This window comes from Labeo rohita, chromosome 7 (genome assembly GCF_022985175.1).
Source record: "Labeo rohita strain BAU-BD-2019 chromosome 7, IGBB_LRoh.1.0, whole genome shotgun sequence".
NCBI lineage: Eukaryota > Metazoa > Chordata > Actinopteri > Cypriniformes > Cyprinidae > Labeo > Labeo rohita.
The window spans coordinates 15121759-15149333 of record NC_066875.1 but is presented as its reverse complement, the minus strand read 5'-3'; the positions used below and the strand labels follow the sequence as shown (position 1 = coordinate 15149333).

Below are 27575 nucleotides of genomic sequence, written 5' to 3'. Positions count from 1 at the left end.
ACACATGTAGAAGGGTGGGGCCCCCAGCAGGACTGGAGACGCTCTAGCTGCATGCATGAAAACTGACACCCATTGCAAATTCAGGACAATTTTCTATGTACGTGTCTCTTTACAAACGCTTTTTGTCCTGAGTATTTTTCTGCTGCTTTTTGAATCCGAGTCGCACTTGACCGTGCGTTGCGATGCTGTAAAGTAGGTTACAACTTTAAGAGTGGGATGTTCCTCGTAGCAGAGATAAGAATGAGGAAACACTAGTAGCTGTGAATGTAAGCACAGCTCAAAGCTCTAAAGTCTCTGGACACTCCAGTCCGTGTCCGAGTTCATCCGTGGTCGACGATAGCCGGTCACACGGGTGGGCCGATGGCAGATTCCGTAGCAGCAAACCCCACGCCAGGTAAGTACATACCCGCGTATTAAGACATGTGCAAGGGCAGCTCGATTGATGAAGACCTTCTCTGGCAAAACGAGATTCTCGGATCCATACTCGCCTGTATCTTATTACTGTTCGTGGCGCACTTGGGTGAATACAGGGGGTCTTTTGCGCAAGATGCGGTTGTCAATCATAAAGTTATTTGTGGATGACCTGGGACCCAGCATGCCCTGATGCTGCCATATGTCCGATATTTGTGATTTTATTAGTTAATGGTCGTGCAAACAGATGTGTTTACTCCTACATTACCATTAATCTGGAACTCATCAGTTATAAAGCTCACAACATTGATTTATGATTACTCAGAGATAGCATTGCTTAGCTTGCTAATTCCTCAGGAGACTTAAATGAGTTCTTAATTATGTATCATTTAAGTGTCAACACCTTAAATTCGTTTTAAGGAATATGGACTCAGACAATTATTCACGCATAGTATCACACAAGCAAGTCTTGATGCTGCTTTAATACATTGGTTCTATAAACTCTATATTTATGTAAAGTTGTTAATATGGAGTAACTTGAATTTTTCCAGTTAGCACATCTACAGTATTTCTTCTTTGCCAGTGAAAATAGTTCCAAAAGAGGCCAAAACATCAAACTTTTTGCCTGGACTGGAACACAGTATATGAGTGGAGTGATAGTGATTTAAGGGTTCATTATCACTCTGCTCCAGTCCAAAGTAATTTTTTTCCATAGTAATTTTTTCCTTGTGCAGCTGTGTTCACACTACCTTTGGCTGTTGGTGCACGTTGCCAGTGGCTAGTTCACCTACACTCTAAAAATAGTGTGTTGGCTTAACCAACCAACAACCAAACAAACAAAAAAGCAACAGTTTGCATCAATCAGGTTGCAGTTATGACAAATTACAATGAAATTATGTTTAACCAACAAACTAGTTAGAAGAACTGAATAATTTGATTACCCAAAAAAAAAGTTTCTTCAATTTTTTCAGTTCAAATCCACAGCTATAATAGCACTTGATAAATGTGGTGTACTCTCCAGCACAGTAGTAACCACAAAAACCTCAACATAACAGAAACTTATTAAAATATCGAACGTAACATTACACATTAAACACTAACAGGTCTTTACCTTACTAAAACTTACCTTTACTAAAATAACACTTAATTTTAACATTAATGCCAGGGTTGGGTGTCGTTAGAATTTTATCAATTCCATTTCTGATTATCGATTCCGATTCTTTTCGATTCCCAGTTTCGATTCCAATGTGAATAAAAGATGATATCAAGCATATTTATTCTGTTTCTTTTTTATTCTTTTTTTATAGGTAAATGATTCAGTGATTCACGTAAGATTTACTTGGTTCATTACTGTATGAATCAGTGATTTTGAATGAATGATCACGGACAAATACAATATTAACAGCCCCAGGTTGAGAAATCAAACAGATGAATCATTGTAATTTAGGATTAGAATCACGTTGGTATTTGAATCGTGTTTGTGACCTTTAATGATCTGTTCAATTAAAATGCTTTGTCATATTGGTGGTGATGCATCTATTGCAACATGTTTAGCAACATGTTTTATCACAAATATTATACTTTGCTTTTTCGACTTCTGATCGCAAGTGTACCCATTCTTTGGAGCCCTTTGTATTTAGATTAGCAAGCAAGGTCCTGGCAGATCACTAGGTCGGGTCCTCACAGGTGAGAAAAAAAAAAAAACTGCACGTAGGAATCAATAGGTGGAATCGAAATTGTAATTTCACAAGAAGTATCTGATTCCTGACCTTAAGTATCCGATTCGGGAATCGGAATCGATTTTCGATACCCAATCCTAATTAACACTCCTTGTCCAGTCCTATGCAAAGCATGCTGGGATCTATGAATCCGTTACCAAAGTTAACAAGACAATTTTATTGAGTTGCTACAACTTATTTTTTAAAAAAATTAAAGTTATGCAGAAATTTGAGTTTACTTTACACATGATGTTAAGTTGATGTAATGATCAACATTGCTATGTCAACATAACTAATCCAAATAATGTTGGAAACTCAAAAGGTTTGTCCTGTTGCCAGTGGTCACTGTCGCTTGTGTTGCCGGAAATCGCCAGCTCTCTATTGAAATGAATGGGACTGTTGCTTTTTTCACTGCGTGTCAAATGTGAACACATCTTGAGTGTCAAAGACTCGAACCAGTCCCTTACTAGGTGAATCACAGCATTAAAATCTTTAATTTAAATATGTTGGATCAGACAAACTCCCACCGACATGAGCCAGACGAGAGCCAACATGTAGAACACACCAGACAAATTAGCCAGACAGACGCTGAGTGTCGGCCGACTGTCGGCTTGGTGTGTCCTGGCCTTAATAGCTTAAAAGTTACATTTGAAAAAGGTAAATTCCAAAATTACAGTTACATACAATATTGCTGATTTAAAAATGTTGATTGTGTTACAAATAAAGTAAGCGAGCATAAGGGAGACTGTCACGTCATATGATCTGTAGAGTTGTTTTTCACCAGAAAAACGTAATGTGGTAATACAATTGTGAGATTAAGGAAGTCTTTCAGATTATAAAACATGAGTCTTAAGTATCCTAAAGCATGTGTTGTCAACATTGTTCTAACTTGCATTCTGATTGCTAATCTAAGTTAAATAATACCAGAGCCAGGAGTGTGGTATGCAGTTTTTTCCTTTAGATTTTATTAAGCAAAGATCTGTTTGGATCAAATACAATAGAAGCTATATAAATTTCTCTTCACACCTATTTCTGGGTGCCACAAGCAGCAGCTGTTGTCTAAAAGGACAACATCCCTGGATTATGATATTATGGATAAACAAGTCACATGGCTAGAAAGAAACTCTTTGGATGTCTAATGGGAAACTACCAGTCTGAAATCTTTCATTTAAACTGTATTCTGCCCGAATGTCATTTGCTGTGTGCTCACATGTCATAATGTCTTCTGTGCTGTTTTTGCGTTTAGTTAAGCAAGCGGAATGGAAAAGGAGAATTGTTTAACTGGAACGCTGTCCTACACATTGCACAGATTACTCGTATTTAAACTGAACAACATCCATTTAGCTAACGCTGTCATTTTGTTCCCCCGCGTGAGTCAAGTTCATTTTTATGACTGCACTTGTTGTAAACTAAGATAACTGAGATTATATTCCATTTGGTTGTTAGGCTTGGTTGCAGAAGTGGGCGGTAACTGTAGTACGTAGCTTGAAGTGTTTATTGTTCATGTATATGTTAGATCCCTGTCTTGCTAGTTATCCTGTCTGTTCGGAACTGCTCATCAAGTTCATCAAGATGAATGGTCATTTCCTACGCACCCAAACTCACTATATTATTATGTGTGTAGACTTACTAGACCTAAGTATAGAGATGGTCATCTCAAGTCAAAATGACTATATTTGTATAACAAAGTAATTTTCAAATATTTGAAGATGAAAATGCAAGTTAAAGGGTTAGTTTAAACAAAAATGAAAGTTGTCATCGGTTACTCATCCTCATGTCATTCCAAACCTGTAAGACTTTTGTTCCGCTTTGAAACTCAAATGAAGATATTTTTATGGACTCTTGAGAGACTTCTGTTCTTCTGTTCCACAAAATCGAAACTTTGATGCTTAAAGTTCATCAAGAAATTGTAAAATTGTAAAATCCTTTTGAATTAAGTGGTTTAATCTGAGTCTACACAAGAGACAAAATTCCTTTATATGATCAACAGATGTTTATGCATATACAGTGGTCTGCGAAAGTTTGGGAACACCTTGCAGAATCTGTGAAAATGTGAATAATTTGAACAAAATAAGAGAGGTCATACAAAATGCATGTTATTTTTTTATTTAGTACTGTCCTGAGTAAGATATGTAGATATGTTACGTAAAATATGTTTAAAAAATGTTAAAAAAAAAAAAAATATATATATATGAAATTATAAAATTATAAAATAACCCCCTTCAAAAGTTTGTGAAACCTTGGTTCTTAATACTGTGTGTGGTTACGTGGAAAATCTGCGCCTGTTTTTTTGTTTTGTGATTGTTGTTCATGAGTCCCTTGTTTGTCTTAAACAGTTTAACTGAGCACTTCTTCAAAAAAATCCTGCAGATTCTTTAGTTTTCCAGTGTCTTGCACATTTGAACCCTTTCCAGCAGTGACTGTATGATTTTGAGATCCATCTTTTCACACTGAGGACAACTGAGGGACTCAAACACAACTATTAAAAAAGGTTCAAACGTTCACTGATGCTCCAGAAGGAAATATAATGCAGTAAGAGCTGGGGGTGAAAACTTTTGAGCAGAATGAAGATGTCCAAATTTTTATTATTTTGTTTAAAAATATAATTTTTTTTCCATTTAGTACTATCCTTCGGAAGCAACAGAAGATACCTGCATGTTTCCCGGAAGACAAATTAAGTACAGTTTACTTTGATCTTCAAATTCAAAAGGTTTTCACCCATCGGCTTTTAATGCATTGTTTTTCCTTCTGGAGCATCAGTGAATGTTTGAACCTTTTTCAATAGCTGTGTTTGAGTCCCTTTCATGTAAAATGTCTTACTCAGGACAGAACTAAATAAAACATAACAAGCATTTTGTATGATCTCTCTTATTTTGTTAAAATTATTCACGTTTTCACAGATTCTGCATGGGGTTCCTAAACTTTCGCATACCACTGTATATAGTAAACACTGATCAATGTGAGTACATAGAGCTCAAATATGGTCAACAGAAGCTCAAATGCTTGCTTGACATGTTTGGTTTATATGGATTGCTTTTATGATGTGTTTATGAACTTCCTGAAGCATCAAAGTTTTGTCAGAATGGACTTTCAGTCGAGGGTTTAAGGTAATACTTTCGTATTACCTTAAAACGTGATTCCAACAAAAGCGTTCTGTGTTATTATCTTCATAGTTGTGGTGTTATTATCTTTAGTTGTCGTCTCTATTCTCAAATAATTAGAACAATTATTCAAATTTCATAGTTATCATCATAGTTATCATCACTGGTGTAAACAGGCCTTTAGCCTGTTAAAAAAAAAGGCCCTGCTGTGGAGAAAATGTACTCTGTGATACAAGGACACACATTTGAGTCTAATAAGGAACAGAGTTTGTTATAGCATTTTGAATTTTCTCTTTACTTTTAACATGGATTATCATTCGTTGGGTTGCATAACTGTAATAAGAACCAAATGTATCAATAAGAATCAAAATATTGCCACACTTGTACCTTGAGGCACACCTCTCATTACCTGTAGATATGATGTGACATATTCACAGGTCCACCCAGTCTATTCAGTTGTAATGGTGGGATTTGGATGAGTATATTTCATTGACATCCTCAGCAGACAAAGGCTCCAGTCATTTGGTCAATTATTAGTGTACGTCCCTTTCTTAGTACACTGTATTCTGGTGTTTTCTTTTGTGTTCTGTAAATGCAACTAGTCCAAGCATCAGTGCATGTGATATACAGACATGCCGTAACAGACATCACAATTGGCTCTTTGTCTGCATGTGTGCTTGGCTCATAACTTATTGGGGGTCAAAGTTCAATCCCAGAGCTCAAAGACTGAGCAGGAATGCCCAATATACATTTTATTCACAGTCTGAACAACCCTTTGACCTGTGGCGTTCTCAAGACATTTTTAGAATTCTCCAATAGACATTTGATTTAGAGAGATTGTTGGGTGAAAGACAGGTGTTGGTGAGAAAGAGAGAGAACATGTTCATGGATCCTCAGAAACTGAGGGAAATCTTTTGAGATGGATGAATTTTGAATGGAATCAATGAATACATTTCAGCTATCACTATTGATACTCCACTCAAGAACGTCATACCGAGAGAAACAAACACTTTTTCCCAGACGCTTGTGATTTAAAACATACTAGTTTCAGAAACTGATGTGATCTTTTAGGATGGAAGGAATAACAGGAAATCTGGGAAGAAATTTTAAATGATATGATGCAGTAGTGTGATGGCATTGGTGGTGGCCGAAGTGTTTATGTGAGCGTTCTGAGTGGTTTTACCACATGGTTTGATAGTTTGTTTGTTATCTTAAAGTACCCACGAGAAACAAGTAAATTCCATGGTGCATGAAAATGATTTAGTATTGTGGAATCATTTTAGTACCTCACACATGAAGGGTTAAGAGTGAAAGATGTAGAGAGTGATGAAATGAGAGAGAGCTACTGTACAGTGGAAATTTGCAGGGATTATTGTATCCCCTGAGTCATTCACTGCAGGGTACCATGCCAGTGTTTGTCCTCTGTGCTGTTCTCCGAGGTCACTCTTTCCATCCGCAGCCCTTGCTTTCACTCAGTCTTGCCCTTTCTGTCATTCCGTATGTATCTGACTGACCAAACACTTGGCCTGTCACATTTTGGGCTGTGTAATGTGTTTCTCTGTCTGTGCAGACACTAGCTCTCAGCACTTATTGAATAAGCTCTGCTAACTCTGAAACTTTAGCCACAGAAGAGAGCTAACAGCAAAGTATAGTAATTCAATGAAGTTATGGTTTAATCCAAAGATACACGAACTAAATTGTCTATTAGTAAAGTCGGCTAGTTCATCAAAGTTTAGCAATGGCGCATAACATTTGCTTAAACATTCCAATAACTTGACAAACTCAGTTGCTTTCCTTGTTCCTTATCAAATGGATTTTCCCCTTTCAACAACAGTAAACATTCTGTTCATTTTCTGTGTAGAAGAATTGATTTTTAACAATAACTCATAAATAAACCTTTAAAGACAGACCTACTGTGAACTACAAAGTTGTTAATTGATCGTATCTTCATTAGTTACACATAAACCAGCATTATTTGAACTATTTTTGTAAAATAATTGTTTAACAGTGGAATTCTTGAAGAAAAACTACATTACATATGATTGTGGAAAGAAATTTCCAACAAGCAATCAGATCGCACCATCAGAATACTTTAGCGCTAACCCACACCCATGAAGCACTGCAAATGAGGTATAGTCAGTCTCCCTACATGCTCAAACTGCTTATACACACACACATTGTGTAGACTCTGCATAGGCGTAATGGATTTTCTACTGTTCAAACGGCATATTATATTTCCCTACACCTAAACCTACCTCTCACAGAAAAGTTTCTGCATTTTTACGTTCTCAAAGTACATTCTGTATGATTTATTTGCTTGTTTACCCATGGGGATCTCAGTTTCCCTCAAGACCTTTGGTTTTATATACATAATCATAATCATTAAAAAAATTTTTTTTTTTTGTTTTTGAGTGTTGTACCTTTTATGGCTATTGGAAAACTGTTGGAAAAGTATGTCTCGAAGCAAGGCCGTTAGCTTGCTATTGCTAGTCAGAAGCTGCGTCCTAAATCGCATGCTCTCTGAGTTGGCACTTCTTTTGAGTAAGTACACTCCAAAAGTTGACCTAACCACCCAAAAATAAGGCAATCTATCGCAGTCAACTTGCTAACTCAACTTGCAACTGACAACTTAATAACTTTAGTTCATCTAATGAATAAAAAGCAGTCTACTGAATTTTAAAACATCTGTCACATCAACTAAAGATTATTTAGCAACCCATTATTATTATTATTTTTTTATCTTTGTTTAATTTTATTAACCCATTACATAATATAGGCAGAATCTTCCTCTTAAAATAAAAGGTAAACATTTATGTGGACAGACAAATGTATTAAATCCAGAAGTTGCAATAAGATGCACATATACCTCAATACATAATTCTCAAAAATGATCAGCAAATGTTAATTTGGTAAAAATATGAACTGTGATCTATATAACAGCTAACTGACAGCAACAGCAGCAGCAGCAAAATGTAAAACAATGATAATATTTTAACAATAATTTCCACACAAAATGTTTTCAAGCTGCAATGTATGCTGGGAAGTGGGAACCTAAAATTGGTTGTTCAGGTGACTCAATATGGAAAGTTAGAAAAACATTTGGACCTGTTGTGAACAAATACTTAAGTAAGGTAAACAAATTAACTAGTACTTTTTACTAGTAATATGTTTAGAGTATTCTCATACAGTTAACACAAAATAATAAACTGACTGGTCCTACTAAAAATGGTTTCCTCAGGCTGCTTTTTTTTTTTTTTTTTTTTTTACTTTTGTTAGAAAAACTTTTCGCTATTTATTTATTTATTTTTACAGTGTAAATACTTCACAACTGTTTAAAAAAAGAATGTTCTATATGGTATAAATGTTATCCAGACATGCTAGTTCCATCAAGTTGTCTTTGGCTTGACCTACCAGCGTCAGTTGCATTGATTCACTGTCATTCACAAATCCTCTTCCGTGGCCTCATGGGATAGTAAGTGTCCGTCGTATACACATTTCAGAATCTCGCCAGAAGAACTAAGTCATCCGAGTACTTTTTGCTTACTGTTTTATAAATGCTGTCAATTCTTTTATAAATGCTGTAAATTTGGACACATTACTTACTTTTATAGTAGGGAAGTATGAGATTTCAGATGTAGCCAGAGAAAGAGGAGGGGTGGATGTTTTAATTCTTGGCAGGATTTTATTGGACAAACATTTGTATACACTCCAGAGTGCAAGATGAGTATATGTAAAAGCCAACAGAACTCAGAACTGTTTGAGTTTTGTGTTGCAGTGGGTCAAACTGTCTTGGATCTCAAGCTATAAAATCCATCTAATTGACCTATCATTTTGTACTGTCCATATAGAGCTATTTTTAATTGATTGATGTCTCTTCTCTTCAGCTAACAAGGGTGATGGGAACCCAGAGTATATTGCCTTTGTTCTGGTGCCTGTCTTCTTCTTGCTGGGGCTTCTGGGAGTCCTTATCTGCCACATCCTGAAGAGGAAGGGCTACCGCTGTACAACCGAGGCAGAGGAGGATGCGGAGCTGCAGAAAGAGGAGGATGAAGAGGAGAAAGATCCAGAAAAAGGAGGTGAGTGTGTTTAGTTGAAATTAGGTAACATTAGATTTTTAGATTGAACTTCCTTCCAGACAAACACAAACTTCACCTTGGAGTTCCTGTGATTCCTCTTCATTGCTTTCCGGAGTTTGATGGTTTGTATATGGAAATGCTCTTAAAGCTGTGTGGTATAAAGGCAGGGGATTAAAATGAAAGCAAAGAATATTTTTCAACCCCTTTCCTCTTAGCAATCAGTTGAAGGGCCACTGAAGGTTAAAAGTGGATGCGTGACCTCATTCAATGGTGTTTCAAGTGCTTGTGGGATGGCGGATTTAAGCTGAGATTTATATTCAGACCACTTGGAAGCAGTTTAGTTTTTCCTTGTTTTCAAGGAAGAGAGGTGAAGAAATGTCATGGAAAAGGAAGCCACTTCTGTTCTGACTGTCTCTTCTGACATGCTCGCTATCATACTCTTTTTATCTCATTAAAGTTGCTCATCTTCTGGTTACTTTGACATGTCTGTGATTTGTATCTCAAGTATTCAGTTGTAGTATTATCATTTTTAGATTGGATAACAGACAGTACATTATACTCCGCTGGTGAGTCGTGTTTCTTCATTATCCGTCCTATCGCTGTTTTAGGGATGTTTTGGGTGTTGGTTATAGCATATATGGCCCTGCCAAAGACGCATCACATATGCTTAAGATACAAGGTTACAGTTTTAACAGCTATAGGAAGAGAAGTTCAACTTGACACACCTTGTGGTTAAGAACTGAGCTGGCCACAGCAGTGCATATTGTATTGTAATTTTTTTTCAGTGTTCACCTTGCTTACGCATTCTTTTTTTCTAGCCGTATTTGTCTTTGCGTCATTTAAAACTCTGTATTTGTTTATGTGTGCTGCTGCTATGTTGTGTCTAGGAGGCATTTGAGCTCCAGGAAAATGTCCCACGTTCTTATCATCTTACCATCTTCATTTAAGCTAAAGGATCTACTATGTCATTTTTTTTCACATTATATTTGTTTGGTTTTTTTCAAATGCAAGTCTATATGGTAGTTAGCATGTTTTTCTAGGAATGTTCACGTGGCATTGTCTGAGTTCTAGGAACCTTAAACGTGTGTGTGTGTGTGTGTGTGTGTGTGTGTGGACTTGTTTAACCTGACACATCCCTCTTTCTTTCTTGCGCTCTCTCTACACCTCTTTTTGTTTGTTTTCAAATCTTTGGACCCACCCATATCTTGTTGCACATGATTCAGCACTAGTTATTTATATTTTTCCCCATGAATCAAATTTATTTATTTATACAAAGCCATCTGGATGAGCAGTGCTATATTAGTATTATTTTACATGAAATTTTAATGAGTAATTTTATCTGCTTTTGTCTCTGCTTTTTTTATTTTATTTTTTTTAATTTCTCTATAGCTCTATATAGACAAGGCAACATTTATTTAAAACTTTTCAGCAATTTTTTTCATCCAATATCTATCTTTTATTTTATATTGGCTTTATTACAGTTAACAAAAGTGATTTTAGTAGTTTTAACTGTAGTTAACAATAACAACAGTGCCCCAGTCAAGTGCTGTTAACAATGCTCTAAATGTATAGTCTATGGAAGCCATTTCCAGGCACTGAATAAAAAATTAATAAAGGTAATTGCGACTTTATCTCACAATTCTGACTTTTTTTTTCTTGCAATTGCGAGTTTACATTTCACAGTTGTGAGATTTTTTTTTTCCTCTCAGGATTGCATGATATAAACTCGCAATTGCGAGTTGTAAAGTCAGAATTGTGAGACATTCTGGAATTCTGAAAAATAAAGTCGCAATTCTGAGAAATAAAGTCAGAATTGTGATATAATGTCATAATTCTGACTTTTTCTCAGAATTGTGAGTTGATATCTCACACTTATGACAATTTTTTTCTCAGAACTGTGATATAAACTCGCAATTGCGAGTTTTGAATTGTGAGATATACTTTTAAATTCTGAGAAATAAAGTCAAAATTAACATATAAACTCACAATTCTGACTTTTCTCAGAATTCTGAGTTTATATTTCGCAATTCTGACTTTTTTTCCTCTGAATTGCGTGATATACACTTGCAATTGCGAGTTCTAAAGTCAGAATTGCAAGATATACATTTGAAATTGTGAAAAAAAATAAAGTTGCATTTCAATGAAAAAATGTCTTTTTTCTCACTCTTGCGAGTTTATATCTCACAATTTTGAGAAAAAAGTCAGAATTGCATGAAAAAAGCCAGAATTTCAAGATAGAAACTCGCATTTGTGAGGGGAAAAAAACTTTCTTGCAGTTGAGAGTTTATATCATAATTGTGAGAATAAAAGTCAAAATTGTGGGTTTATATTTTGCAATTCTGACTTTATAACTTGCAGTTGCAAGTTTATATCTCACAATTCTGAGAAAAAAGTCAGAATTGTGAGTTCGTATCATAGAATTATGAGGAAAAAAAGCTCAGTGGATGGATTTACAATGAATGTGGCTCTGATTAGAGAGAAATTGAAATGTGGATTCAGGGTGGTAATTGTGGGTGTAATTTGTCTTTTTTGTTGTTGTTGTTAAAAGACTGTACCGATAATGATGTTGTGTATGAAGACTATTTAGCTGAAGATTAATACATGCAATAAAAAAATAACAAAAACAGGATCATAAACTTTATATGACTCCAGAACTACACATTTCTTTGTCTGATCCCCAGCTGTGAGAACAAATCCAACACAGGAAGTCTGGCCTTTCCAACAGGGGTCCATGGCTTCAGGAAGGACATGGGTGGTGTGTGTGTTTTCTCTAAGCGGCTCCCTCTGAGCTGAAGATTTTCAGAAATGCCCTTCCATCTCCACATGCCTTTATGAAACCTTTCACTGAAGTTAACAGTCCATATTTATTGTTAGTATTGTAAATGTTAGTGTTTTCTGCTATCATAAGCAAGTCCTTTTAGTACTACTGTGTCAGCAAATATAATATTTCGTACCACCTGCGTATTGAGTGTCATGAAATAACAAACCCTAATAACAGCTGGTTTGTGATGACAGTTTAAGACAAAGGTTGTTAAACCCGCAGTCGTTTTTGGATGTTTTGTGTTGCGTTTCTGCTTTGGTTCTGCTTGTATGACATAAAACACTAAACAAACAGAGTGGGGCTTTTTGTTTTTCAAAAACAGATGTCACTTAATAATTTTATTTGTCTGTTGACTAGTGTTTAGTAGCTCATAGTATTATATTTTTCATTTTTTTACTCAGTCAATCTTTTTCTCTCTGTCTCAGATCTGAATGACACCTTCAGTGAAGGCAACACTGACACAGTGGGCCAAATTGTTCACTACATCATGAAAAATGAAGGTAAGCTAAATGAATGTGTGGATGAAGATGAGTTTGTCACTGCATTAAATAATTATTGCATTTAAGGGTCATATTACCAGTTTGACAGACCCTGGGTAAGATTAGTCCAGGACATAAGGCCTCTCAGAGCTGATGACGTCTTTGTGGGTTTTTTATTTACTGAGGGAAATATGAGGTGTGGTGACCAGTCAGTCACATTGATTGTAATGCAAATTGATTGTGACAGCATCATCCTCAGCTGACCTCAGAGCAGTGAATCATCATGAGGTCACACCAGACAACATGTTCCCTCAGTTACAAAGTGTTTCCCCAGTTTGATTCGAACATCTCCAATGATTATATTCTATTCATTTTATTATAACTGACACTTGCAATGCTGATCAAGCTTGTTAAAAAGAGTTTGTGAACGAGTCATGAATGTGTTTTTCTTCATTTCTTGTTGGCACCTGTAGATGGTGTTGCTTGGTTCACTTCAGGTGAATGTGTAAAACTGCATCTTAACAACTTCAAAGTGTCCAAGAAAAGTATAACTGTACATGAAAAGGGAAAACTGATCTGAGAAGGAAAAATAAAGATATAAAAAAAAGCAGAACTATGGTTTTGTTCTGTTAGACACTGTTTAGAAAAACATCCATAGTCACTCCATGGTGACACCATCTGATCAACAGCATTTAAACTGTTTCTTCCCTATTAGTATTACATGAGCTGTGGGCGGGAAGTCATATTACTGCTGCGTATGTCTTATATATTTGTGTGTGCATCTTTCCACTACTTAACCATTATGGTTTCAGAAACAGCATGCATATCTAGTGGATGTGTTTAATAAGGTATATAGCAGTCAACTTCTTAAAATGGGTGAGATGTTCTTCTGTGTAAACGGAAGGAACTGAAAGTTTTCTGAATTGCTTGTCACTTTCCTTGGCAGTGGTTGCACAATGTGTGTGTCACTGTGTAAAAATATTAACATTTTAAAGTTGACTGGCTTTTTGAAGGCATTTTAAATTGAAACTACCCTGATGTCATTTCAAAATGACACTAAATGATGGCCTGAAACTACCCTCTGTCCACTGTAATTGCAGATATGTGCTGCAGTAGTAGTCGCATCAGAAGGCAGTCAGCTGCTTTCATTAGTCAGAAGACTTTAGTTTGCTTAATGGTTCTGCATCTGAGGCTGCAGACTCTTTTCTGTGCAATTTTAAGACGACATTTAATGAACTCGCTCTCTCTCTCTCTCTCTCTCTCTCTCTCTCTCTCTTTCATTCTTTATCACCAGCCAACTCCGATGCACTCAAAGCCATGGTTCAGGACAGTATAGAATCGGAGGGGTAAGACCTTGTTTATGTCTTTGCTATATTTGTTTTTTGCGCTATCTGTAATGGTGTCCCGAACTGGCATATTTATTAAAAAACCTAACAAATTCATTTTCATCATTCATTTAAATTAGTTTTGTTATGGTGGTAATTCAGTAAGTTTTCAGTTGGTCTCAAACTCAATTCCTGGAGGGCCACAGCTCTGCACAGTTTAGCTCCAACCCTAATCAAACACACCTGATCCAGCTAATCAAGATCTTCAGGATTAGTAGAAACTTCCAAGAAGGTGAGTTGGAGCTGGTTGGAGCTAAACTCTGCAGAGCTGCGTCCCTCCAGGAATTGTAACACCGTAAAAACAAGCATGAATATTTCACTAGACATGAATGTATTGTTAGCTTATGTAACAATAGTTGTTTTGTATAACAGTGCCTTATCCCTCCACAAGACGGCGCTGTTCTCAAATAAGCAGCACAAGAGGGCAGGGTATTGTTGAGGTATAGAGGTGGTTCTGTCTGTCTCATATGACACATCGTGGGGGAAATCACCATGAAGCACAAAAGCATCAATCACTGACACTGCTGCAAGCCAGAATTAGATCCAGGAAGACTTTCGAAACCACATATACAGAGAAGTCACAGAATATGAGTTTGGGTGGAGCATTGGTCTCACCTTAAGATATATATATACAAATGTTATCGTGCTCTATTTTATCAGCTTTATGATATCAGTTTCTAGGTGGTGACAGTTCATTGTTCAATACCTGGTACTGATGTTATAATTCTTTTTAATTTTATCAGGGAATCTTCACTTCCTAAAACATTTTGAAATACTGTGAATGACTTTGAATGACTATTCGTCCTGTAATGTTATATATTATCTCTGTTTTATTCAGCTTATGTAATTCGCAGTCTTACACATCAGTCACTAGATGAAAGGGATAGTTCACTTGGAAAAAATGAACGTTCTGTCATCATTTACTCACTCTCATGTCATTCCAGATCTGTGTTGTTTTATTTCTGCAGTGGAACAAAAAGGAGATAAATGTACTGGTTGCTTTCAAGCTTCAACTAGAATTCAAAAAGGCTAAATTCTTCTAAATTCTTATGATAACCATTATTCACTGATTATCTTCCCCTCCAGTGAGGTTTTAACTCAAGAAAACTGTTGGGATCAGATCAAATCAGTGAGAGAACCTGAATAAATCATCACCAATAAATGAATTCACTAAAAACGTTACCCTTGAAATAATGATTTTTAGGGGTTCAAGCGTGTGGTGCTAAAACCCGATTGTGATTGTTAGAATGGCCAAGGATCAGCAAACTCCACGTAAAACTGATCAGGCTGAACAAACCAAAATTGAAACTTGGAGGAATGGTAATACTAGTAGTACTTGCGTAGCCAGACCTTCAGGCTGATGGCAGAAGGTCTGGGAGCCTTGTCCGCTTTGAATGGCCAAGGTCCGCCCAAGAGGCCATATGATTGACAGGTAAAGCAAACAGTCACATTTCCTTTAGGGGTGCGGAAATGTTGGAAAGGCCGGTGTGTAAAACTCTCACACATATTTTAAAGATTCTATGCCGCAAACTTTTAAAAGTCTAGCGTTTAATTGGTCATGATAAGCACTCGCTGTCACAGTTGTAAACATGACGGCTTTCTTCTTTCGTGAGGGGGTTTAGCGCCACGGAATTTTCGTTTCTAGGCAGAACATTAAAGAATGTGACACACACGTCTCCTGGAAATCTTGATTAATCTAACCAAACAAAACTCCTGAAGTGTTTCCAGCTAAGTGTGCTGTGCATCAGACGTTCAGCCAGCGGTCTGTAGGCGTGATGTCCCCCAACCGGCCTGACGGGGGTGCTACAGCGATCAAAAGTACGAAATCGCACATAACTTCTAAATATCTCAAAAACATGGCTGCCACAGGCCAATGAAATTTGAGCGCCTATTAGACAAGCTTCATGAAGGTCGATCAGAACGACACTCAGTGGGCCTGTTTGACTCACGGCCCTAAAGGTAAATTAATTTAAATAAATAAATTTTAAATAAATTGGCCACTGGGCGTTGATTTTTCAAGGGTGTAAACGCTTGTATATGCACACATACGCATGATATTCATATCGTATGATAGAACTACTCATTCCAATCAACTTTGCCTCTAGATCCACTGCTGTCAAACAAACCATTTGTTAAATGATTGAGAAAATAAAAAAAATAAAATCCCTACTTTTGCGAACAAGTTCAAAGTTTTCACTCAATCTGGAAAAAAAAATCACAGCAGTACAATTCTCTAAACTCTCTAGGTCAATAATTATCACAAAAATGATGAAATTTACCATTTGGGAAGCTATAACTGGGTCGTTTAGAAAATTGGCCTGTCCAAATATACCCAAAAGCCTATAAAGTCTAAAGGAAAAATCAAAACTTCACGAAACCTTGTGTGCACATGTGACGGGTCATTCTAAACAAGCATGCAAAGTTTTAGGGAGATCGGACCACAGCTGGTGCAACAGTCATAAACGTTAAAAAACATCATATTTCTATGGTAAATGACCTGGATTTGCCAAAAATGCTTTTTAAATCATTGATTAAAGTCTTGATAAATAATATGTATTGTCATTTTTCATATGTGATTTAAATGCCTTAAATGCTTGAACCCAAGGAATCGCTGCTTGCAGCTATATGTATGTTTTTTTTGAATATTCCATATTTTAAATAAAAAAAAAAGTATAATGCCTAATATTAAAATATTAAAAATATATAGAAATAAAATATTTTGTGATGCCTTTATGGTGACTTTTAATGAAGGATACAGAAGAATTCAAAATGTTTCCCTTTGTGTTCCACGGAAGAAAAAAAGTCATGGGTTTGGTACAACAGGAATGTGAGTAAACAATTACAAGAATTCTCGTTTCAGTTCAGGGAATTCCTTTAATCCTTCCTTTCCCCAAATGTCCTCCTCTGACGTTGTGTGTGTGTTGTGTATGTTTTTCAGTTGGTCTGAGCATTCATGTGAATAACAGATTTGGGTTGAACAATGAGGTCACTCAGCTTGACACACTGTATAAGCAGCAGAGTGAATCTGATTCCTACTGTCTTGAGCACAAGAACGAGACCAAAATAGAGAGGCTGAGAAGAAGAGCAGAGCATAGGGAAGGTGAAAGGTTTAGAGCAATCAGATGCTGTGACGAAAGGAGCTCAGGATGGAGTGATTAGGAACTCGAGGGATGAAGAAGAAAATTAGGAGTGGTGCTCAGAATGAAGGGTGATTGGGTGTTCTGCAGAGGACATGTTGTGCTGTCCATTCTCCAGACACTTACTGAGCACACAGAGAATCTATGGGGAAATGAGCTTGGCGGTGGAGCTTACAGTGAGGGGAATTAGGGTTGGGTATCGAAAATCGATTCTAGAATCGCATACTTAAGGTCAGGAATCGGATACTACTTGTCAAATTAAAATTTAGATTCCGCCTATGGATTCCTATAAGCGGTTCTTTTTTTTTTCATATGTGAGGGCCCGACCTAGCGATCTGCCAGGACCTTGTTTGCTAATACGAACAGAAGTTGATAAAGCAAAGTAGCCTATAATAAATGTGATAAGCTAAACATGTTGCGATAGATGTGTAACCACCAATATGACAATGCATTTTAATTGAACGGATCATTAAAGATCACAAACACGATTCAAAAACCAATGCGATTCTGTTTCTAAATTACAATGATTCATCTGTTTGATTCCTCAACCTTTCTTCCGTGCAGAATACGACCAGTGTGATTTGAACATTCAAATCTGCGTTTGTGCTGCCGCTGACCTAAAGAGAGCCATTGTCATGTTTATGGATGAAGTTTCAGAGTCTTTTCAGCCACACAGTTCATTATTTCTGTTACAAACATTCAAATAGTCAGAGAAGTACTGGGATAAAAGTTCACAGTCTGGATATAAACTCTGATATGTACGGTAGAGATCAAAACAGAGTAAATCATCCTTTTGAAAGTTAATTATCGATTATGTTATTATGCCAGTAGGTGGCGAAAGGGGGCTGTTAATAATGTATTTGTCTTTCATTCAAAAACACTGATTCAACCAGTAATGAACCAAGTAAATCTTGAGAGAATCACTAAATCATTTACTTATAAATTGGGCCTACATGTGATTTTTGTTTAGCTGTCTAATGTTTTTTTCTTCAGAATCGCAAGAGAACCACAACTTCCATTTAAAACAACAACAGCCCAAATTATCCAGAATCACACAGCTCTATTTTGCAAACAGCTCTTAAGTGAATCATGTTTTTATGTAGCCTGTTGCTTTTGTTCATGGTATTTAGCTGCAACTAAATGTTTGGCAAAAAAAAAAAAGAAACAGAATAAATACGCTTGATGTCATCTTTTATTCACATTGGAATCGAAACTGGGAATTGAAAAAATGATTCGGATTAGATAAGCAGAATTGGAATTGATAATATTCTAACGATACCCAACCCTAATGGGAATAACGGCATTATAAATAAACAGCGTTACTAACGGCGTTATTTTTTTCAGTAAGGAGTAATCAAACGAATTTCTGGTTCCCCCATTACAACGCCTTTTACTGTTGCTGACAATAAAATGCAGCGTTACTATAATTTATTATAATATTATCATAATTTTATTTTTCAGTTCATCAACGTACCTGTATTTGACGTGTGATATATATCAGATATTTAGTATTAGTTTGGAAAAAATTAATTCATTTAATTTAAATTTCATTCATTTAACATGTTTAATATTGGGGGCGTGCAAGTTATTTGACGTTTGAACATTTTATTAAAAAAAGACCAGCGTTCTTTTAGTTTTATGCATTATAAATACAACGCTGTACTGTTTTACCCCAAATAGGCTGAATGAATCAGACTGAATCTCAAATCATCAGTTTGACGCATTCCTTGAAAAGAACTGACTCAGAAGAATAATCTTTTGCCAGCTGGCCATTTCATTTCATATTTTAAGCATAGTGACATCATGTTTTATGTTGCTACACTGCTACTTGGTTAAAAAATAGCTTGCTACTAAAAATGCTGCACTGTTTTAGAAGTAGACTCGTTACTGTCAAGCGACTGAAAAATGTAGTTCAGCTAACACCATGTAGTACTCAACTCAACTCAACACTGGCAGCTAAAAGGTGTAGTTGCAACATCTACCACTAGGGGCTAATGAGACCATGGCAACCAGCAGAACCTTGATCCCCTAATGACTGCATTAAAGTGTCAATATATTTTTAATACAGTGTTTATACAGTAAATGGTCAAACTAACTAATTTCAATAACTGATTTTAGTTGTGGCTTTCCATTACAGAACACCCTGAATACACTCCTTGTCTATTGCGTGTGTTTGCATGTGTCTCCTGCTCCTTTTTGTTCCTCATAGTCCCTCTTCCAGGTAGCAATTTAAGTATTTCTGTCCTGCTTTTCCTCTGCCTCTCAAGTGAGGCACACATGCATATGCACACAGAGCAGAACAACATCCCGCAGTGTAATGAAGACAGATAAGAGAAGGACCACTGCATTTCCCTCTTTTTTTTTTTTTTTTTTTTTTTTTTTTTAAGTTGGCAGAGTGGAAGGACAAAATAAATAGAGGGAGAAGGAGAGAGGAGAAGACAGATAAAGCAGCAGGGGAGAGAGCTGGTCTGTCTTTTAAAGTAACTGCTCCAATTGTGCTGTATTTCAGCTAAAATATAGTACATGTGAAAGGTGAAGCTTTTTTCAGTGTATAGAACTTATATATGTCTGAAATGCAGACATTTGCACAAATTTGTATGTATGTAAATTGTATAATATACATAGTACACATTTCTAGTAATTGTCCAGCTAATTCCCATACTGTGTTTTCAGAATATTTGTCCTTTCCCTAAATTTGTCACTACCGAAAAATATATAATTAATAAGATGGGATATATTGACCCATTAAGATTTTGCTTGCATCTTGTAAATATTTTTTTTCTATTTCATTAAAAAGGTTTCAGAGGTAAATCAATAACAGTTACTATTTTAACAATATTTCAATATTCGGTGGATTTCAATCCAATTTTTATTTGTAAAAGGCAAAAGGTTGATCATACTGATTTTAAAGTTAAGGATTCAGTAATTTGAATATACACTGAACCAAAAACTATCATAACATCTTCGCTAATAATTTAGTATACTTTACTTTATTTTTGATACAACATCCCATGTTTCAGCCATGACCACACAGCACATTACAGAATTTTAACCCACATACTTAAACACTACTAAAACATAGTAAAATACAAAAAATTTGCATAATTACAAAAATTTCCCCTGAATAAAGGATTATGTGTTCCCTATTGTCACTACTAAAACAATGATGACATGTTTTGGTCTTGACTGTTAGCACATGGGTAGCTAGCACAGTTCTGAAAAGTTGTACATCTAAAAACTAAATGTTGTGGTATAATTCCCAAGAAAGTGTTTAATTATAGAAAAATAGTGGTTGGTAGTGACATTCTTTGAAGTTACGCACAGATTTTTTATGCTTTCAAACACATTTACCTCAAAATGATGGGGCCTATCTACTCACACCTTGTAGCTATGAGAGAGAGAGTGAAGCATAAATATTTACTGATCATAAATGTAGGGGTGTAGTTAAAATCAGTCTCAGCCAGTGGACTAAAACACTGTTTCGGTAGTGACATGAAAATGCGGGATACATTTTTACCGGAGGTTCCATAATTTACAAAAAAATAATATATAAAATATTTTTTTTTTAACTTTTTTTTTTTTTTTTTTTTTCCCCATTCTGTAGAATGGCCCATATACCAAATTTTGGCAAATGCAACTAGGTCGTCTGGGTATTTCATGCAGTTAAGATGATATTTCTGTTCAATGTCCTACAGTGGCCCTATGACGCCCACCTCTCCAAACACACCCACCAGCCCAGAGAGCCCTGTGCTGCCAGGGTTGCCACCCAGCGAAGCCAAACACACCTGCAACCACCTGCACACCATCGGAGGGGTCGGAGGACATAAGAACATCTGCAACCGCTGCAACCAGAAAAAATGGCCTCTAATGAGACGCTCATCCAGCAAGAAACTGGACCGACGCAGTCACATAGGAGAGGTCACAGTGCTGTCTGTAGGCAGGTATGTATAACATACAGTACTTTACATATGCAGAATTACATGTGAAGGATCAGTCAGGATCAAGGTGAAGGAGACAAACCTGGTGGAAAAGAACTGGGCTGGCTACAGCTTATGGTATTTGGCCCTAAGCTGTCAATGAGGTTAGAGCTCTCATGACAAAATGTACTTCAGGAACTTTTTCACAAGACATGTAATACGTACCGCCATGTTCGTTTAGTGACATAATCAATGTGAAATGCCCTCTGAGTGGCACTAAAAGAGAGTTTGTTTGTTTTGTTTTTTTTTCACCGGAACAGATGAACGTACATATGGTGCATTTTTTTTTGTTATGTTGGTTTTGTACGTGTCACCACAGTTCTAACTTGAAATGTCCGTTGAGTGGCACTATAGCTCTAATGCTCTGTGACGTTTTAAAATAACGTACCATCTGCATTACACCTAAACCTACCCGATAGTATGAACAAAAGCGAATGTGATGTAAAAGCGCAATTGCAAGCATGCTGTTTTAGCTTGTTTTTCGATCTCTCATCTTTACTTACTTATCTTTATTGTCCTTAAAAAGGCAATTCTTCATGTAGACAGCAGTATACATACACATGCAGCAGCACAACACAACACCAGGTACAGAGGAGTTCTTGTATCTATTTGATTTACACAAAGGGAGTTTAAATCTCCGGCCAGACGGAATCAATTGAAATTCATTACATAATGGATGGGTGACATCAGAAAGGACTAACTGGCCGTTCTTAGTCACCTTGTGTTCATAAATTTGTGTGCTAGTCCTTAAATCAGTCCCGAATGAAAAGTTTCCTCAAAAAATACATACGTTTAAGAGCTTTCCCTCTAATCATATCAGTGTTTGCCTCAATTTGTAATTTATCATCCAACACGGTGCCTAAATTTTTGTACTCCTTAACCACTTCTATCTGATGTCCCTTAATGGCAACAGGCTGCAAAGGTACAGAGTTCTTCTTACGGAAATCAACGGTTTAAGCTTTTTCATCCTGAGTCATGCTTTTCACGGGATTCCTTCTCAAGGATTCCACATCCTAAGTCCAATTCTGTGCCAGCTGAGCTACCGAGCAAGCTTGTTACGTCTGGAAAGTGAAACATATGAAGCCGTAATCATAACTGTGTACAAAAACGATTACAAGTGCTCGCTGTTTTACCATCTCTAGTGTTAATTCTGTTGGAAACTGCAGTGATATGTACTTATTGGTACATATTTTAGCTTCTTGCGAAAAAGTTCCCATAGGTATGTTTTCGTCATGAGATCAGGTAGCGTAAATTGATATTGATATTTATCCGAAAAAATAGAAGAAATAAAGCTTATATTTACATGATTAGACATGTTGCAAAAACATCTGGATGTACTACACATACTCAAGCTCATGGTGCTTTCAGTGTCTGGTGTCTCATTATATAAAGAAACTTCACATGAACTTTATCCACAGCTTCATGTTTTAAGCATTTCATGGTTTTATTTGATAAAACCCATTTCATTGAAATTCAGAAGCTCTTCGCAACAAACCTCTAAAATAAAAGCTTGGTGTAACTTGTAGAAATTGTGAATATGAAATATTACTACTACAGTTTTATTTTGCACAGTAAAATGTACCTTTCAAATAATGGTAACACTTTACAATAAGGTTCATTAATTGACATTAGCTAACTACATTAGTTAACATGAACTAAGAATGAACAATATTTGAAAGAAATAGGCCTTTTGTTTCATTAGAAAAAGTCTTGGATCTTTGAGTTCAGCTCATGAAAAATGGGGGCAAAAACAAAGTGTTGCATTTATAATTTTGGTCAGTGTAAATTTTACATTCATTTTTGAGGCCTAACAAACATGTAAAATGCATTTTATTCCCAAACAGAGAAATGAATGTTGAGATTAATATTGGTATTGAATGATACAAATATTACTATTACTATTAGTATTATTATTATTATTATTATGATAAGAGTTCTGAGCTTTGCGCTCTTTTTCTTTCTCTAGATTCCGGGTGACAAAGTGTGACCCCAAAACGGCCCGGGATAGGCGGACGTTGTTGATCACTGAGCCCAATGGTAGTGTCCCCCCTTCACCTGCTACCGCTGGCCCAACTGAACGCAGCCCAGGCCCAAAGTCACAGGTGCAGGTGAGTGGCTTTAGTGTGCAAGAAAACTCTCATTCCCAATGCAGGTTAAGCAAACTCTCCAAAGAGTTTATCAAGCAGTATTTTAATCCTTGTTTTGTGTTGTTTGTGTTTAGGAGAAAGGAGACGTTGCAAAGTGACATCTGTTTCAGCAGCTTCTCAGGTGACATTTTAAAAAAGATTTTAATCTGGAAGTCACACTTCCAAATAGGACTTAAGAGAGGGAAAACACTTTAAAATATGATGAGAGATGTGATAATGGAGGAAGAAAAGAGGATGATGGGTGCGAACCCTCTTTTCACATGACACGTCAGTTGTGGAAAAGCAGCAGAAGCCATTTTACATACATTAACCTGTCACCATGCCAACCCACCTTTTTCAAACATCCTTGCGTCATTATCAGTGGCGGATGGCTTCATTTGTGTTCGTTAATGTCTATGAGCGTGTCAATGTTTAATCCGACCTGGCGTCGTGGTCTGAGATCTTCGCCATGTGCCTCTTGGGGCTACTTCCAGGAAGTGGGAAGTTTGGTTAATTTTCTTTTTTCTTTTTTTATTGCAAGCTGTGATAAACATGGAAAAACAGAGCCATGAAATTTCTGGTTACAATCCAGACTAAATGTTTTTCTTAACCTGTTTTCATCTTAAAATGGACTGGGCTTGATCTCTTCACTAAATACACCTTTTCACCTTAGGTTTTTTTAAAGACTTAACTGGAAAGCAGTGAAATTGCATGTTTAATAGATTAATTTATCAACCTAGCACACCTCAACCGACTAGAAGTTTACTCTGGATTGGTCTGGAACAGAGCACTGCGATCAATTCACCAGTCTCAACGGTTTAGAAATGTTAAACATTCTTAGTTTCATGATTTGGTATAGCTTGCATGTGTCCACAAAGGTCAGAAACTCTGTCTAGTCTATAGCTTATATATTAATACAATGTCTGGCGTATACAATAGATAAGACTGTATCCTTCACTATATTTAATATTATTGTTATCTGAAAAAAAAACAAAAAAGCAATGTATGGTACCTCAAAAAAAGTTAAAGTGTCCTTGCTTTAGTGCCAAGCTTAGGCAAAAAGGACCGAAATATAGAACTTTTAAGAATTCCTGAGTATTTTAACCAAAACAGACTTTCAATAAATATACAGTTGTTGTTTTTTTATGCATTTTGCCTTTTATTAATATTGTCATTATTGTGCCATTGATGTGTTTTTTTTTGTTTTTGTTTTTTGTTTTTTTATTTTGCTCAAACACCATGCAGGTGGACCTTAAGATACCTATAGGCTTTCTAGCTCATTGCACATGAGCTCAAAGTGCTGGAACGAGTTAGTTGCTCATAGCCTTCCTCTTCAAATTTTAGTTAAAGGTATTCATACTGAAATAATATGAACCTTATGTCTTAACGTGTACAGAAATGGTCACCTCAAGTACCGTTATTTCTGAAATTGACAAGAATTAAAGACATGTAGAAGATGTGTAAACAGAAGAATGGCAGAATGTGCTGTTTTATTTTACTGAAAGTTTTGTACCCAGAATTTATACATTAAAAAGATTAAACAGACATTGGACTGGTTGTTTTGATTCTGCTTTATCCACAAGCCACCATCAGGACAGCTTTTCCCACACACTTTGTACTTTTTGCTACACTGAATGCTCTGAGGTCAGTGTAGCTCAAAGGTAATGGCTTTACGAAACTTTAACTTCTGTATGTCCTTCCAACGTTCTCAGCACAACAAACTCTGAGAACCTTCATCCGTAGTGAGGCGTGAGAGGCCCTTAAATCTGTAGTACGTTTTCTAGAGCCGGACTGAGGTTAAAGATCAGTAAGAGTCTGTTAATAGGTGACTGGTGCAGCACTAAAGACCTTCAGGTCTGTAGCTTTTCCAAAACTCAAACGCTTGCCTTAAGGCCTATCTTTCTCATCTCTCTGTGACTGCTGCCTACTTATCCATGACCTACTGGAAAGTATGTGACCTTGTGTATTATATACATTGTTTTTGTGAGTTGAGGACTATTTTTGTACTTTATGCATCAGGATTTTTCTAGGAAGGAAGAATCATTAAACAAAAAATGTGCAGTATGAGTCTGGAGCATATAAATGGTTAACTTGCTGTAGAGTATTATTAGTCTGGATATGTTTTGGGATTTGTGAATCATTAACTCAAGCCCACACAGACTTTAAAGAGATGTGAATGTTCAGCCATGCAGCAGCAGATTTATTCAGGTAGTTTCATGTTGCCTGTGCTGTATGTAGAAACAACTGGACCTTTGGTATTGATCACTTGTTTAGCTATAAATGAAACTGAATTCAAGTTTTTAGTTATTGGACAAATGGTGTATTTACATTTATCAGTCAAACGTTTTTGAACAGTAATATTTTTAAGTTTTTTTTGGGGGGGGAGAATCTTTTCTACTCACCAAGCAATGCAATGAAGCAGTAATGTGAAATATTTGTACTATTTAAAATAGCTTTTAAATAAGCTTTCTATTTGAATATATTTTAAAATGTATTAATGTTTTGAAAGCAGAATTTTCAGCATTATTACTCCAGTCTACGATGTCACATGATCTTTCAGAAATCATTAATATGCTGATTTGCTGTTCAAGAACCATTTTTTTATTATTATTATCAATATTTGAAACAGCTAAGTACATTTTTGTCAGGATTCTTTGATGAATATAAAAATAAAAAATAATAGTAATTAATACTTTTATTTAGCAAGGATGCTTTAAACTGATCAAAACTTTAAATTGATGATTAAGACATTTATAATGTCACAAAAGATTTCTATTTCAAATAAATGCTGTTCGTCTGAACTTTCTATTCATCAAAAAAAAAAAAAAAACCCTGAAAAAATTCTACTCTGCTGTTTTCAACATAAAAACGTTTTTTTTGAATAGCAAATCAGAATATTAGAATGATTTCTTAAGGATCATGTGACTGGAGTAATGATGCTTTAAATTCAGCTTTGAAATCACAGGAATAAACTACAATTTACTGTTTTTGCTGTACTTTGGATCAAATAAATGCAGGCTTGGTGAGCAGAAGAGACTTCTAAAAAAAAACATTAAATCGAACCCAGTACTGTTCAAAAACTTTTGGCTGGTAGTGTAGCTTAAAATACTTGGTATCATTTCTATTTTTTCTATAATTTATAAGAAATTAATACTTTTATTCTGTAAGGATGCATTGAATTGATCAAAAGTGACACTAAATATAATTGCAGTCGCAAGTGAATTGAATTAATTTCAAGTAAATTCTGTTTTCTTGAACTTTCTGTTCATTAAAAAAAGCAGTGTATCATAATTTCAACACAAATGGTTTGTTGTTGAAAAGAAATGTTTCTTGAGCACCAACTCAGGATTATACAAATGATTTCTGAAGGACCGTGTGACACTAAAGACTGGAGTAATGGCTTCTGAAAAAGCTGTCATTACATAATAAATAATTATGAGTAAAATAAAATTTTAATTATACATTTTAGTACATTAAAATATAAAATAATTATTTTAAATAAACAATTTCACAATATTACTGTTTTACTGTATTTGACCAAATAATTGCAGCCTTGTGGATTAGAGACTTATTTGAAAAGAATTAAAAAATAATAATAATACATCTTAACTCTAGCAGTGTGTAATTTATAAAAGACACTTGTAAAACCTCTTGTAAAAAAGTAAAAATCTTCATTATTTTGAATTTTAATAACCATATTTGCATTGGCATAAAAGTCTGTCTTCCTTTCATTTGTTTGATCTTTTTGGCTTCTGTTGTCTATGGGTGTGAAACAGTCAGGGCTCTGTAAACGGCAGATACAAATGATATGACTTGCTCCTACTCATCAAACCAGATACGAATCTCTTTTATCCTAAATACTAGTGTCAGTATATGCCTTCTTGTACTGTTTCATGTTGAATTTGAAAAGCAAATCATTAAAAAAAAATGTTTTTTGCTGTATCAAAACCACTGACAATGAAGAAGACAAACTGATGGAGTCTGAAACAGAACTACAGGACTAAAATCTTTTGAAACCGTTCATAATACAAATCATTTAATAGTTGTATATGACATTATACCCAGTCAAAGTTGGCTTATTTTCACCCTCACACTCCAGAAGTATCATCGTCATAAAAAGTGCCACATAACATTTGCATCTTAATCATCGTACTTTGTCATGAGACATTCGCAGAATTGTACAAACTGTGATTTCAGCACAGTATAGTAGTCATACACACTTTAGGACACGTCGTACTGGCCAGTGAGGGCTGGAGGGAGATATCATTAAGTTATATAAAAGGCCCTATGGCATCGTTATCCACAAAACAGTAATGTCAAGAGATTACATCGTAAGTCTTATGA

At 35.8% G+C, this 27575-nt stretch overlaps 1 protein-coding gene across 4 annotated transcripts; it reads left to right on the top strand.

Moving 5' to 3' along the window:
• Window positions 1-28: 28 nt before the first annotated feature.
• rell1 (RELT like 1) lies at window positions 29-24776 on the top strand. Of its 4 annotated transcripts, none has more exons than XM_051114655.1 (8): window positions 29-394; window positions 9115-9306; window positions 12553-12627; window positions 13901-13952; window positions 20824-21069; window positions 23072-23207; window positions 23327-23373; window positions 24477-24776. In XM_051114655.1, the coding sequence occupies exons 1-7, from the start codon at window positions 361-363 to the stop codon at window positions 23348-23350; spliced, it is 759 nt and encodes a 252-aa protein (XP_050970612.1). In that variant the 5' UTR covers window positions 29-360; the 3' UTR covers window positions 23351-23373; window positions 24477-24776. The 4 variants fall into 4 exon arrangements, with proteins under 4 accessions (XP_050970612.1, XP_050970610.1, XP_050970611.1 ...); XM_051114653.1 differs by having other exon boundaries at window positions 23072-23213; XM_051114654.1 differs by having other exon boundaries at window positions 23327-24776.
• The last annotated feature ends 2799 nt before the right edge of the window (window positions 24777-27575 follow it).